Raw genomic sequence first — 14,364 nt, 5'->3', positions numbered from 1 at the left:
AAAGGTCATTGTCATCAGGAAGTTTGGAAAGTGCATTTAGTTGCTTTGTTCTGACCAGATTTTTGATGACAGATGCCAGTTTGTGAATCTCGGCACATGTGAAGGAGTAATGTAGCATCACTGTCTGTCTGCCGCCACTTTTTCACTTTGTTCTCAGGCGCCGTACTTCTGGCCGTCGAACTGCTGGGAGCCTGAAAACACAGACTACGGTGAGACAGAAAGCATTCTGTGCAATTAGATGTAATTAATTTGTGCTTTAGCTTGAAAGCAAACATGTCATCCCTTGTGCTTTAAAGAACAAGTTGTAAATAGTAATATAGCACCAGTGCATGGCACAAAGAGTTCAACGCTTTATTGTATTGGAGGTGAATCAGTGTCAGTGAGTCGATAGTTAAATTACAAACTGCTCCTAATGGTTATTATAAAATGTTAAACTATACAATCAATAAAAAAAACAGTAGCTGTATATTCAAATTCTAATTCAAGTCCTAAAACAGCACTTCTATGTTTTTTCCAGACCATGTATTATCTTCCCTGAGGAACATCTCATTAAATGAAAAAGTAAACGTATGACTGTGCAGTGGTGAGCGCATATTTATAGCTTGACTTCAGAGCTCCCACGATGTTCATCTTTGAGACAGAAATAAGTGGAAACCGTCTGTTTGTACAGCACCATACTGTACACGCACAGCTTTAAGAGGGGCTAAACGTGGCAACCAATTAAATATTTCACAGTAGGGCTGGACTGACATGTTGGTTTCTCTCTGACCTGTACCGACTGAGCTGAACCCCAGTCTTTAGTGTCTCTCTCTGTTTCTCTCAGCCATCTACCTGTGCAAGCGGACCATGCAGAATAAGACCAGGCTGGAGCTGGCAGATTATGAGGCAGTGAGTGCTAAATGTTCCTCTAAGCTATTATTTCTCAGTATTGATCAGTCCGTCAAGTTTGGGGCGCAAAGCTTCACATTTAAACATTCAAACCCATGGAGTTGTTTAAAAGTTTGTTTGAATTCTTTATTAATACGAACATGTTTTTACTTCCTGCTATATTTGTATATTTGTAATCAAATCAAGTGTCTGTGTCTTTATCTTCTCTCTTTCAGGAGAACCTAGCCAGGCTGCAGAGAGCCTTTGCCAGAAAGTGGGAGTTTATCTACATGCAGGCTGAGGCCCAGGTCAAGTAAGTGCACGCTGTTACCACGGCAACACACGCAACTACAATGCACGCAGTGATGTCATTCACACCCGAGGTAAAAGACAAACTATACAGTATAATTTCAGCGTGACATCACATATCACCATCGGTGAATGGTTCTGACAGATTCCATTAATCCTCCTGTAATGGAGTTTCACACAAAGACCACCTATCAGCAGGATCAGGGCACAACAGGGCTGTTCCTTTTATGTTTCTCAGGTATATTACATAATAAGTCTTTTTTTAAGCCAACCGTGACAGACGGCATGCTTTTATAACGTGTCGATTTGAAAATGGAAACGGACGAGGGAAAAGATGACGACAGGACCTACGATGCTTCATGTTGTCACTTACCTTTACACAAGTCGTTTTTCAAAATTTGATCTATTGTGCATTCAGGAATATATCCTATCAGAAGAATATCACGATGGAATAGGAACATTTTTTACCAGCATGCTGTCAAGACAGTAAAAGACAGACAGGACAGCCGTTCTGATGCTCTGTTTGTGAAGCAAACTAAGATGCAGATGCAAAAAGTACAAGAATAACAGTTATCAACATAATCCGGAACAGTTAAATGAGTTTATGGTATTTATTGATTTTCGAATGTGATAAATTTTGGAGCTGCAGCCAATGTGTTGCTAATTTAATCGACTGTATTGTGTAATTTATAGTAGTAGTAGTAGTTCTTCCCCCTTTATTTAGTTTTGACTCCCTTCAATATCAAAGTGTTTTGGATGCAAGAGATCGGGTCTAAAGGGTCAGACTACCTGAAAACATATGAGGAGCTGAGATCACAGGAGTCCGAGCTCAAAGTGCAACCTGCTGTGAGTCAGCCCGTATAAGCACACAGAGGAAAGATCCAAGCTGGTGGTCATTGTATTTGCAAGTAATTTGGTCGTTATTCTGCATTCAGACCAGGATGAAGGAAAGTGTTGTACAGATACAATTAACTCTAAATGTAATAAGGTGCAAAGCACACAGCTCTAAAATGAAAACTTTACTCATGTCCACTACTTGAGGACTTTCCTCTGTTATTTAATGGTTAAACTGTGGTACCAGATTTCATTGTATCATCTGGAAATGACAATCTATCAAGATGTGCAGCTGTTTCCAAATAAAGGCACAGCAGTGGATGCAGCTTGAGCAGCATTGCACAGTAGAAGTACAAGAGCAGCTCCTGTTAGGACAAGAGAGCAGCGGTATTTACACACCAGTGACTGTGAACAGTGCCCACACAGAGAAGACGGGTGCAGGAACCAGAACTAAACCTTGAGCACATGAACTTCAATATTGTTAAAATTGATGGACATTCTCAACTTTCTAATCTCTAGTCTCTTCCCTTATCCTTCCGCCCCGATTCAACTGCTACATCGAATGCTGATACCCGCAAAGCTGCAGGGTTTCTCTCACTGACTGATTTCATCTGCAGGATAGACAGGAAAAAGGATAAAACTGAGAGGAAGATTCTTGACAGCCAGGAGAGAGCCTTCTGGGATGTCCACAGACCTGTGGTAAGCCTCTGTCGGTGCATGTGAGATTGTATTTGCCTACCTTACCTTTCTTCCTCTTTCTCTGCCTTTTCTCCAGCATCCTCCCACAGCTGTCTCTGGGTTTCCTATAAAATAAAGCAGAAATACCAGTGTTGACTGTGATAATTTTGTTTTGACTTGTATTTTTTTGCAGCCTGGATGTGTTAATACCACAGAGATGGACATCAGGAAATGCAGACGAATGAAGAACCCTCACAGAGTTAAGAAGGTACGAATGTCGGAGACTGAAGAGTGATGCTAATCCTTCAAAAGTCCTTGAAAGTGAAATATGAAAGAAACCACGGTGAATATTAAACACACAATCTCTCTCTCTCTATTACCGCTCTTCTCTTGGTCTTTGCTCATCACCATGTTCAAACGACCTCAGTCAGTGTACGGTTTGGCAGAGGAAGGAACACAGTCGCACAGTCCCATGCATACCCCGTCACATCACTGCAGGAAGGGCACCAAGGAGGATGTGGAGAAAGAGGTACGACTAAACACCGAGCACTGCTGAACAAAACGTTAAAATGATGGCGGCACATAAGAAAACCTCCACGTTGGTGTTGTGCAGTCTGAAATGCAGAAGAAATCGGCTGTATTGATTTTCAGCACAAAGGGAAATTGCTTTACACAATAAATAAGAAGCTCATCAACACAAATAGATTACAATGGAAGGTTTGAGGTTGGGGAAGATACCTCTTGATTATAAGGAATTGTAGCTCTAACAAAAGCTCTTTTGCCTTGATTGCTGTTCTGCTCTAACACCAGCGTCCACACTCTGACTGTAGTCTCCTCCTCTTTCAGATCTTATTCCTGAACACCCAACTAGACCGCCACTGTATGAAGATGTCTAAAGTTGCTGAAAGGTAAAACTCATTTTTCTCATCGACTGTATGTGTTACAAATACCCTGTCCCCGACATGTGGTTGAGACACATCTGTGTTTGCTTCCCTGCCTCTATCCTCTGCTCAGTCAGTCAGGACAGCCATGACATCCCAGCAGAGCAGAAAAACGTATTACTGGGGGCTGGTTTGGCTGCTCGGCCTGCGCGACCCTTTAACCTCCTGACTTTAATTGGTGCTCAGCAGAGCAGAAAGTCTGGGGGATTTAACCCAAATGCTGCATGGAACAACATGGTGTACAACATTAATCATGGTGGATGACGGTGTTCTTAACAACAACAACGACAAAAACCACTCACTCACTCTTTAGCGAGTGAATACTTAGTGTTGTAGCAGGTTTGATCCAGATTCAAAATCACTTCCTAACATGGTCGTCAGTCGCAGTTTGTTGATGCTTGGTTCACTTTTACTTTAGTGCCCAATTTGCTCTCTGCAGTCTAAACAGTGTGTACTGCCAAACTCAGAGTCATACAGAAAAAAATAAAAATAAATAAATAAATAAACCAGCTTTCACAACGTCCTTCAACTGTCATTGTACATACAGTATGTGCAATTGCAAAGTCTTTTACGTCATGATAAATACTTCCAGATAAATACTAGGAAGAAGCCCGATGATGGATATTGAACACTCACTCAGTTACTCAGAGGTTTGATTTTTATTGTTGTTCTCTTACCTGATGGATTCACGTTGGGTGCGCCGGTTTATAGATGGTGATATAAAGCAAGTGTAGTAAAACGATTTCCTCTTGGTGGCTCAAAACATTTAGTTTGCTCATAATAATGTCCTTGTCTGGTCTTATTTACCTGCTTTGGCGTCCTCTTTAATGAGCTCGAGTGAATGTTTTGCTTGCTGATGTGCTGCCGTACAATTCAGAAAGAACCCGACCGAGCTCAGAGCATCTGATTCAGTGGATCCTGCTCGTGCTGTTGCTGTCCGTGGTCCTGATTTCCTAAGCTTCTGATTTACAAGGACTGTTTACCCTGTACCATAAATGTATCCACTGTCATCGTTTGAAATCCTGTACATAGTTGTTCAGTGGAATGATTTGTGTGTTTTTTATTGTAGTGTGGAATCATTTACAGTAGAATTAGGTGGCATTTGTTGGATTACACTAAATCAAAGCTTTTGTACTGCGAATGTAATTTTTGAACAACTTGAAGATATTAGCTTAGCTAAGAAATAATCTGTTAATTTATATTGATTATGTTGATACTGCTTGGCCATGAAGTGTGTGTATATGTACTTACTTTACATATTGTACTGTTGAAGCTGTGAGCATGAAAGCATTTCCTGCTGCTGTTGATGCCTTTCCTGCTTCACTGCGTCTCAGTTCCTATTTAACTCAGACTGTCGCTCTTTTTGGTTTTCAGAGCAGATGTTTGTGATTAGCAAACTCTTTTTCATAAATTACTCTGTTTGCTCCTGAGCTGAAAATTTTAATTATGAGGTGAACAATCAAAATATTAATGGTCAAAATGTCACTGTTAAACCTTTATCCTCACTGTTCTGTTCTGTCTTTACCTGCCAGTCTGATATCCTACACTGAGCAGTACATGGAGTATGACCCGTTTTTGATATCACCTGAACCATCCAACCCGTGGACCAGTGATGATCCCTCCTTCTGGGATCTGGAGGCCAGGTACAAACACACACAAAGGAGTGTTGGGTGGAATTTCACGCACTCGAGTAGTACCAAAGTCATCTTCCTGAAAAGCCTCTTTTATTGATTTATTGAATAGTGCCAGATATTTACAGGTAATTAATTTGAGTGATTGGCCATTTACTGATGCAGTAAAGGAACTTCTGAGATCATTCATCTTACAAAATCAATCAAATATAGGATGCTGTCAAATGATTGATTATTCATTGAGTTGCCTCAAGATGTGAAGGTGCTGAGCTTAAGTGTTGTCGTTGAATTATGCAGGAATTAAATGTGCCTAATGCAACTTAATCATTCAGCTGAATTGATTAATTAGTAGTAGGACAGGAGAATTGGTTTTTAGACTGACATATTCATACAGCTTTCAAGACCTCAACATCAGCCCTTCGTCAGCTCTCCCAACACTGAGCCTCTCTCCATTATTTCTCTGTGTTAAATAAATCCTGACCTTCGTGCGGCAGCTTCAGGTAGATGTTTACACTGTCTGTGTCTCTCTTCACGTCCCAGTAAGGAGCCCAGTCAACAGAGGGTGAAGAAGTGGGGCTTCTCTCTGGAAGAGGCCTTGAAGGATCCAGCAGGACAGGAGCTCTTCCTCAAATTTCTGGAGTCGGAGTTTAGTTCAGAAAACCTGCGGTAGGCACCGTCTGCAACCTTTTGCTCGTTCACATGGTTGTGGTGATTTTTAGATGGTGATATTTTTAAGTTTTATTTGCTTTTTATTTTTCCCCTATGATTCTCTATGGACCGTCACAGCAGTGCTGATCATGCATTTTCACTCGTGGTTCTCACTGTGGTTAAACAACACTCAGATGCTTTCACCACTCTAAAAACAGCCAAAACACACTCTTGTGGAAAAATGTAATTTCCCTTGGACGTATAATTAATTTATGTTTTTTGCTCAACATGGAGCATCTGTAACAGTTTTTTTTTTTTTTTTTGGAAAGGATTTTATAACTTAAAATGAATTTATGAGCTGGAAATATTCATAGCTACAGTATGAAGAGATTAGTTCAGAGCAATAATACAAGACAGGTAATAAAATTCTACTTTTGCAGTATCTTGCTCTAGTTCTGTTGCAGTGCTTGGCTAAAGCAGTACCTGTGTTACATGTAAAATATATTAATCTTTATTTTAAATTAGGAATTTACATGTTTTAATTCTAAAAGGAATAGTTCAATATTTTGAGAATTAAGCGTACTTGATTTTCTGCTAAGAGTTGGATGAGAATCAGTCAATGACATTGATTATTTCTTGTAATGTGTTGGATGGAGTTACAGCCAGCTGCCAGCTCGCTTAGCTAAAGCATAATGACAGGAAACAGGCAGAGATGGAAATAAAGCCTGGCTCTGTGGAAGTAAAGCAAAATCTGAAGCACAAAGCACTGATCAGTGATCAATATCCGCTCCATAGCTCACTACATGCTCTCTAGCTGTTGTTTTGTCAGGTTGACGGCAAATAATCAGTTTGAATTTTGTCAAATTTCACATCGACCTCGTCTCGGATTTACATCTGAACTCCATCATCCAGTCATGCAGCCACCTTCTCCTCATTTTACAGCTGAAAATCAATCGCTGCTCGAACAGATGAAATAAATCCCCCAAACAACACACCCTCGCACACAACAGGCTCTCCAGGCTATCTATCTCTTCTTCTCCTGTGCCAGGCCTTTAATTGCTTTTGGTTTTTACGAGGGAGCACTACACAAAATGAGAGTGACAGTGAGTGAGAGAGAGAGAGAAAACCTGATCCCAGTGGTGTTTCTCTCTATATTGCTGAAGCAGTCCACAGATCAATATAGATACAGACTAATATTGGGAGCAGACAGCTAATGGCTCTCTGCTGCCTCTGGTGTTTAACAGCTAATAGACAAACTGTAGTGTTAAAAAAGTGATTTACTGTAAGTGTAAATGTCCCGGCTTAAAGATTTTGTGCTACTTTTAAGAAATACAATATTTTAAAACCTAATAGAATAAAAGATTCATGTTCACAGTATGTTTTCAGTCAATCTCTTCATCTTACTGACAAATAATAACTGGTATGTGGAAGAGACTTCAATACGCTTAGGCCCCTAATCATGATGTATACGACTTCTGCTTTTCTAGGTTCTGGTTGGCCGTGCAGGACCTGAAAAGGATGCCCCAGCAGGATGTTGCACAGAGGGCACAGGACATTTGGGCGGAGTTCCTGGCAGAGGGAGCACCCAGCTCCATCAATCTCGACTCCCACAGCTATGAACGCACCAGCCAGAACCTGAAAGACCCTGGACGATACAGCTACGAGGATGCACAGGTGGGAATACACGACACGACAAGTTGATATTCAAAACCCATCACTCTCATTCTCCAGGCCTCTATCTAAGTAGTATACTATCATCCCTCATTTCGCTGTGGACGCCACATCAAACCTGCAGGGACTCCAATTTGAACGCTCAGTTTTAATTTCATAGGGAACTTGAAGTAAATGTGAATCAAACACAGTACATGTAAAATCTCTTTAACATTCACGCCGACGCACAGGAATAACAATTTCTACAAATGGCATTTAGAAATGATTTTCAAATGGGAGATCAAGGGTATTCTGATGTGTCAGCTAAAATGTGAACCAGTCTGTCTGGATTGAAATTCAGTAATACACATAAAGGACACACATGTTGAATTTACTGTAAAGAGTAAGGTCGGGCTCTTTATAAAATAAGGAATAAACTATTGACCATCTTATTTCAAACTACTTATTAAACTGTCCTTAACTATTCAAAGTTCAAAGTACATTGGGCAGGAGATGGTGTGGTCGACCCTGGACAGGACCCACTTATTATGACTAACTTATTATGGTTGAATTACCAAACAGGCAAAGTGGACACAGGCCCACGGGCTCAAGAGACCTGGGAGCTCCTGGGTCAGAGCTTTTGTATGAGGTGGCTAATGTTGCTCGTCTGAAGGTCACAGAACTCTATTAAAAGACAAATAGATGAAATATGATCCCAAAGAGACAACAAGGATTAAAAGGGAGGAAATCACTGAAGACGATGATCAAAAACTGTCCTGATAACTAAAAGTAGACACACAACAAATGCAGGAAATGGAAACAACATGACAGGCTTGTTTGTAGTCATTTTGTAGTCATCCCTTTCAGACTGGGGGTGCTATAGACTCTGTAGGAGGTGGGTTGACAGATGAGCTCATCAAAACATCTCACTTAAATGAGTCTAAATCTCGCCTATTAACATGTTCAATCTGGTAGCTGTGTAAAAACAATTAGCGACTTGTGCCTCATGCACGAGTCAGGTGGTGTCAATCTTTTCATCCAACCCAAGAAAGTAAGAAAAAGTATTTCCCAACATGTCAAATATTTCAATTCAAATGCCATTTTATGTGCACCGGGGTTTCCTCGTCAAGTATAATAGGCTCCAGATGGATAATTTTCCTCGTTGAGGTCAAAGATATAAGTGTGAGTAATGACATGTTTCCTGCTCACGTGTTCTCTCTTCAGTGCTGCAGCGTCGATTTTAAGTGTCATTCATCCTTTTAGTTGTCAGTGCTGCATCTTCAGAAACTCTATCCCACACTGTCTGTCTTACTCCAACTAGTGGGTTTGTATTGCAGATTGATTTCTAAAGAAATACCCTCAGGTGGAGCCGTTGTCCATCAAAACGTCTTCTCCTGTTACAGGCTTAAGAGGAGTATGTTGGCAATAAGCTACTGCCACCTCTCTCCCTCACTGGCTGTTGCTACTGTAGTTTTGCACATCATTAGCGCAGCCGTATGACTGGGAACTACCCGTCCTCCTCCTCCTGAGAGCATTTACACTCACATGTCTGTGAACTCTCTCTGTCTCCACTCAGGACCACATCTACAAACTGATGAAAAGTGACAGCTACACACGCTTCCTGCGCTCCAACGTATACCAGGACCTGCTGATGGCGAGGAAGAAAGTACGTAGAGACACGTGTACTCACCAAGGTCACTTAGTAAAGGGCGTGACCTTTCTCTAAATAATGCACATCATCCAGTTTTTGCCAAGTCTCATAACTTCAGCACAACATTTGAGATTAGAAGTCATGTCTATAAGTTGTAATTATTTGTTGAACTGTGTGTCTGGGATGTATTTTAATATTTATCTTCTACATAGACTGAAATGTTGAACTCTTTCCCCCTTTTCTTCCACTACTTGGACTGACCAGCCTGAAACAGAGCAGGGGCGACGCACCTCCCTGGAGAAGTTCACTCGCAGTGTGGTAAGTGTCCAGTCGCGCCTGCCTGTACCTCTTTATTTATTAAAGTATGACGTTTTCTAGTACCCAACAAACATGGGCTGTAAAAATCTCTGTGACTTACTTATTATGGGATCAAACCAGGAGCTATGGAGCCAAACAAGTCATTACAGCTGATGTTACTAAATGGCTTTTAGCTTTCTTTTTATCTTACTTTGCTTTTAATGTTCTGCTCACCTTCACTTTTATGATCCAAATCAATTTGTACTTTAACGTTTCATTGCAATTACTGCCTTAGCTCACTAATTCAAACACTTCCTGATACCCAGACTCAAACTTCTACTGCTGCTGCACTTTGGCTCCTTCCCTGAGGGGACATTTTCTAATATTGGTTTCCAGGAATGGTCTGGTGATTAACCGAGGTGAACAAGCTGTTCGTCGCACTAATGAATTTGTCCACATGTACGACTGTGAACAAACAATTGCTTGTAGGGAATACAGAGGAGGTGGTGCAGGAAGAATACAGAAAAGAAAGACTTGGTGTGAAGTGTGAAATTATAACTAATGATTAAGAACATTGCTGTGTTCTACATAACTGGATTTGGAGCTTTGTTTGTCGCATCATTATTTTTTTGAACCAACTGTTCTTCTTTTGATTGCTCGCAGGGCAAATCACTGACAGGCAAACGGCTGACGGGCCTCATGCAGTCATCCTGACAAGGCCTGGATCAGGAGTAGGAGGAACCATACCCAGATGAGCTGCTTACCCCCAGGGATCAGGTGGAAAAGGACCCTGGAGTGTTTGGGTGTGGCTGTAGGAGGCGAGTGAGGGCGCCAACTGAGCTCCGACTGCCGAAACCCGACCGCCAAAACTCGCATCCCACTCAGTTTAACGGGATAGACAGCATGCAATAAGTCACCGGACCTGACACCAAGACGGTGCTGTCACAGCTTAGAGGATAAACATTTCTACTCTTCTTAGGAGGTTCCCACTCAAAAGCCTGCACCACGCCAGTGTGTGTGTCGTGTCTCTTTATCTACTCTCTAAACTTATGTTATTCTTGTAGCTGAAGAGGCTACCGTTTTACTTTCAGTCATAATCAAGGATGCTTGAACGCCTTGACTGATGTCACAATGAGACTTAGATTAATACTGTAGCTGGCTATTTTATCTCGTGTCATTCACTAGGATGATATAAGGGAATGAGGATTGGAGGAGAGGTTACAGTGAACATCTGTAGTCTCGACCTGAACTTTTGCTTTTTGTCTACACGACCATATCAGACTTCCAGATTTAATGGTTAAATAAGCGGAGTAGTATGTAGATGTTTTATTTAGGACATGAGCTTTTTAATCCATCTCCTAACGTGGGCCGACACAAGAACAACATCCTCTGTGTGTCCAGTGTTGGCTGAGATGGTTTTAATGCATTTACCGTTCACACAGTATCATAATCATAAAAGCTAACGCCTGTTTTTATGCTCATTACAGACTTATTCTATCTTCAATGTAATTTGTTATCCTTCACCTCGGCCTGGAAAACGGGTAAATAGGAAACATTCTTTTCTTATTTTGCTGAAACATTCTTTGGAGTTTGTTTTTTGCAATTCATCAGATGATACAGTGGAGAGGACATGTATTTCTAATCTGTTTCCAAAGGAATGGTCTCATACAGTACCACTGCCACTGTAAGCACGTTGTCTATTTTTAGCAGGGGTTTCTTAAAGCCTTGTACTGAACAGACAGAGGAGTGATGTTGTTGTCACGAAGACACAAAGACATGCTGATCATCTCACAAAGAAGGTGTTTTACTTTAAATGAGTGAGTGGATATACAGTTAGCCTTTATTCTACCTTCTCAACATTCCACCTTCAGGTAGCCACACACGAGTTCGTGGGCTGACCTCTAGCTGTTCTTCATGTTACGTTAGGTTAGGTGGACCCTAATAATAAAAGAGGAATGCACAATAAAGAGAAGGATTTGGCTCATTATTTCACATCTCCATTTACTTTCTGCAGGAGCTGCAAAGACATTCACTCTTGCATCATGTGTAAGGATGAAATGTCAGGTTTCCAGAATAAAATCCTGGGGTAATGAAGCCAAACAGATCTGCTCTTTGTAGTCACATACTGCTCTAAAAAGCATTTACTGGGAAATAATCTTAGTAAGCACAAAACCCTCTTTTGGACACAGTATACAAAAGAAATGTCAAAATAAAACAGAATGATATGCTTTAATATTAGCAATCTAATATTAAAATATTCAAAATAATTAGTCTGTAGGTGGTCTCGAACTTGAAACTTTAGCAAATCCAGCAGTGGACAGTTCATAACCAGAGTTTTTTGATAGTGTTAAGTGGCTGCAGTAACTCTGAAGTACAACAGCTCCATCTGATGGAGTGTCTGTAGAAAGCAGTCTTTGCTTTTTCAGGTTTTCACTTTATTAATACTGCTTTGTTACAGCTTGAGGAAGGTTGTACTGTCCAGGAACACTACTCCTCTTCCAGATGGATTTCTATTTATTTAATCACAGCTGTATGCCCAATAATCAGACTGTACGTTTTCCACAAAGGACAGGACAATTTGCGTGATGCTTAAGATTATATTTTGGAAACAACTGCTTCAGTATTTCAGTCACACTATGCAGAACAAAAAGAGTCATTAGTGTCCTGCAGAAACCTTGTGCTATTAGTTTGATATAACATTACTCAGGAAATTGTCATCAGTAAAGTTAGCAGGTCCGTATGATTGATACAGCCTTTGACTGGCCCACTTTTTAATTTAACCATCTACAAAACAACAGAAGTGGTGTCTGAAAATAGTCACATTAAATCCACTTGGTGGTTTTACTGTTGTTGATCCAAGACGTTTGTATTACTAGCTAAACTTTGCACATTTGTCATTTTGTGGCATGAAATGATTTTGCCATTTCATTAATTTTTTTATTCTACTGTTATCACTTTTGTTGCTGCAGAGACTCATCATCTGCAAGTTTTAGTGACTTAATACAACTGTTTTTCTGTTGTACATAAAATATACTTTTTATAAAATCAATTTTGCTAAACAAGGTTTATGTAGGACACATTTAGAAAAGCACAGAAATAAAATCTAACTTTTTGCGATACTGGTAGAATAATACTGTATAATTGCTGACTTCAAACCATAACACTTATTCCAAAGAATAATTAGTTTGAAGACTGAGTACCTGTAATCACTCTTACTGTGCATGAAGAGATTGAAGTAAGAAGTGCTAAAGCTAATATGAAGCTTTAGAAGTCTGATTTAAATAGATCAAGTAGATACTTTCCAAACTTAAACAACAAAAGCAGGGCTTTTTGTACCTAAAGTATTGTAAGTTTGTAAAACATCTAGTAACGAGCTTCATTTGGAAGCTTTACATTTGGCTTTTGGATAAAAAGCATCTTTGAAAGCATGTCTTCAAGGCCTGTATGGTCAGAAATAATGTTACAGCACGTAAAACCTGTCTCAGTGTCAACTTTCCTTTAACCTGCCATCTTCCTTTGGACAAACTATCACAGTGAGACCTCACTTTGTAGCCATTATGGATTTATTGACCACTCTTTTGCTTTACATAAGATCTGGGTGTGTCAGTGGATGAGGGAACATAAATTTACTGGGTTAGGTATAAACCACACAGAATAGTATCCTCCATCAGTAACAAGATGCAGATATTTGAAATGGGCCTTATCGCTTATTGATTCTGCATCTTGGTGCCATTTCAGGGTACAAAGATGCTAAATTGTTAGGCAGTGATCCACATTTCCCAGTTTAATTACTCTAGAAAACGGAAAATTGTAGTTTTAATTACTTACTCAGTTTAAAAGTACATAAAGGTTGGAGATCTTAAGGTAACATTAGCACAGGGTTCCCTTAGAAGTACTCTCCCCACTGTTGGAGAACTTTGTATTGATGATAATGTGGAGATTAATTGTCTATAATTCTTTCCAGTGCGGTTTTAAAGACCAAAATGTCACACCTTATAGACCTGTATAACTTCCTGGAGAAATATTAGGGGAACCAACAGAGAAAAGGTGGCTTTGTGGCATCAGTTACGCAGCTACAGCAGGACAGGAGAGAGGCTGAACTCCTTTAATCTCCAGAGCCTTGTTGAAGTGCACGTCCATGGTCTTGGCAGCCTTGGTGATTTTAAGGTTCCTCATACAACCTCTGAAGGAAGCATTGGTAGAGAGGGCGACCTGACGAACTCCATCTGTGAAGTGGAGAGAGAAAGAGTGTGTTTGTGTGTGTGTACATAGATCCTCAGTTGGCAGTTTCAGGATAGCAAGCTAAAGAAAATGTAATGTACCCCAATCATAAAGGGAGGATTTATTGCAGGGCTGATGTTTTAAATAAATTAATTTTAGCTATGTAACTACCCCTATACACAATACTCTATTTACTGTTCCTATGGGACTCATTGGGTACAGTGTTAGGCCCGGCTCGTTGAGGACATAAAGATATGGAGGTCCACACAGTATCAATTACAGTAAACACAGAACAACAGTTTCCCAGCCCTCACAAAGTTTAAGGAGGCTGCTAATCAGCTGTTTGAAAGGATTAATTTCTACTTCAGTCCACAGTGTGAAGTAAAGAAGGCAGCAATTGGCTCCTGTTATTACTAAAAGACAGAGTTAACTACATATGACTGACATCGACTAAATAAGTCTTGATTATGTGTTATTTGGTGCCTACAGTGACTACATTCTGACACTGGCTACTTAGTAGGTTCTTACTGTGATTTCATTTTGTGTTTTAAATCTAGTCATTTACTGCAGCGTGTACTGTGTGAAATCGTCCAGCCATCTGCAACACTACAGCTGTAAACAATGAAGTGTGTTCAAG

The 14,364-nt window shown here is 40.3% G+C and overlaps 2 protein-coding genes across 9 annotated transcripts in view; one reads left to right on the top strand and one right to left on the bottom strand.

Moving 5' to 3' along the window:
* rgs6 (regulator of G protein signaling 6) overlaps window positions 1-11,455 on the top strand; it is a 54,682-nt gene extending 43,227 nt beyond the window's left edge. For both annotated transcript variants that reach the window (XM_026340793.1, XM_026340792.1), the window contains exons 6-18: window positions 158-209; window positions 824-888; window positions 1,104-1,180; window positions 2,628-2,709; window positions 2,882-2,956; window positions 3,116-3,217; window positions 3,535-3,596; window positions 5,162-5,272; window positions 5,801-5,926; window positions 7,396-7,582; window positions 9,135-9,224; window positions 9,474-9,527; window positions 10,170-11,455. In XM_026340793.1, coding sequence (XP_026196578.1) covers window positions 158-209; window positions 824-888; window positions 1,104-1,180; window positions 2,628-2,709; window positions 2,882-2,956; window positions 3,116-3,217; window positions 3,535-3,596; window positions 5,162-5,272; window positions 5,801-5,926; window positions 7,396-7,582; window positions 9,135-9,224; window positions 9,474-9,527; window positions 10,170-10,220 — 1,134 coding nt within the window. In that variant the 3' untranslated portion in view covers window positions 10,221-11,455. The remainder of the gene's footprint in view (window positions 1-157; window positions 210-823; window positions 889-1,103; window positions 1,181-2,627; window positions 2,710-2,881; window positions 2,957-3,115; window positions 3,218-3,534; window positions 3,597-5,161; window positions 5,273-5,800; window positions 5,927-7,395; window positions 7,583-9,134; window positions 9,225-9,473; window positions 9,528-10,169) is intronic.
* Window positions 11,456-11,798: 343 nt separating this feature from the next.
* Window positions 11,799-14,364, bottom strand: part of lama2 (laminin, alpha 2) — a 129,230-nt gene continuing 126,664 nt past the window's right edge. For all 7 annotated transcript variants that reach the window (XM_026341336.1, XM_026341341.1, XM_026341339.1 and 4 more), the window contains one exon: window positions 11,799-13,732. In XM_026341336.1, coding sequence (XP_026197121.1) covers window positions 13,572-13,732 — 161 coding nt within the window. In that variant the 3' untranslated portion in view covers window positions 11,799-13,571. The remainder of the gene's footprint in view (window positions 13,733-14,364) is intronic.

The sequence above is a fragment of the Anabas testudineus genome, chromosome 24 (genome assembly GCF_900324465.2).
Source record: "Anabas testudineus chromosome 24, fAnaTes1.2, whole genome shotgun sequence".
NCBI lineage: Eukaryota > Metazoa > Chordata > Actinopteri > Anabantiformes > Anabantidae > Anabas > Anabas testudineus.
This window is presented reverse-complemented; position numbering and strand designations above follow the sequence as displayed.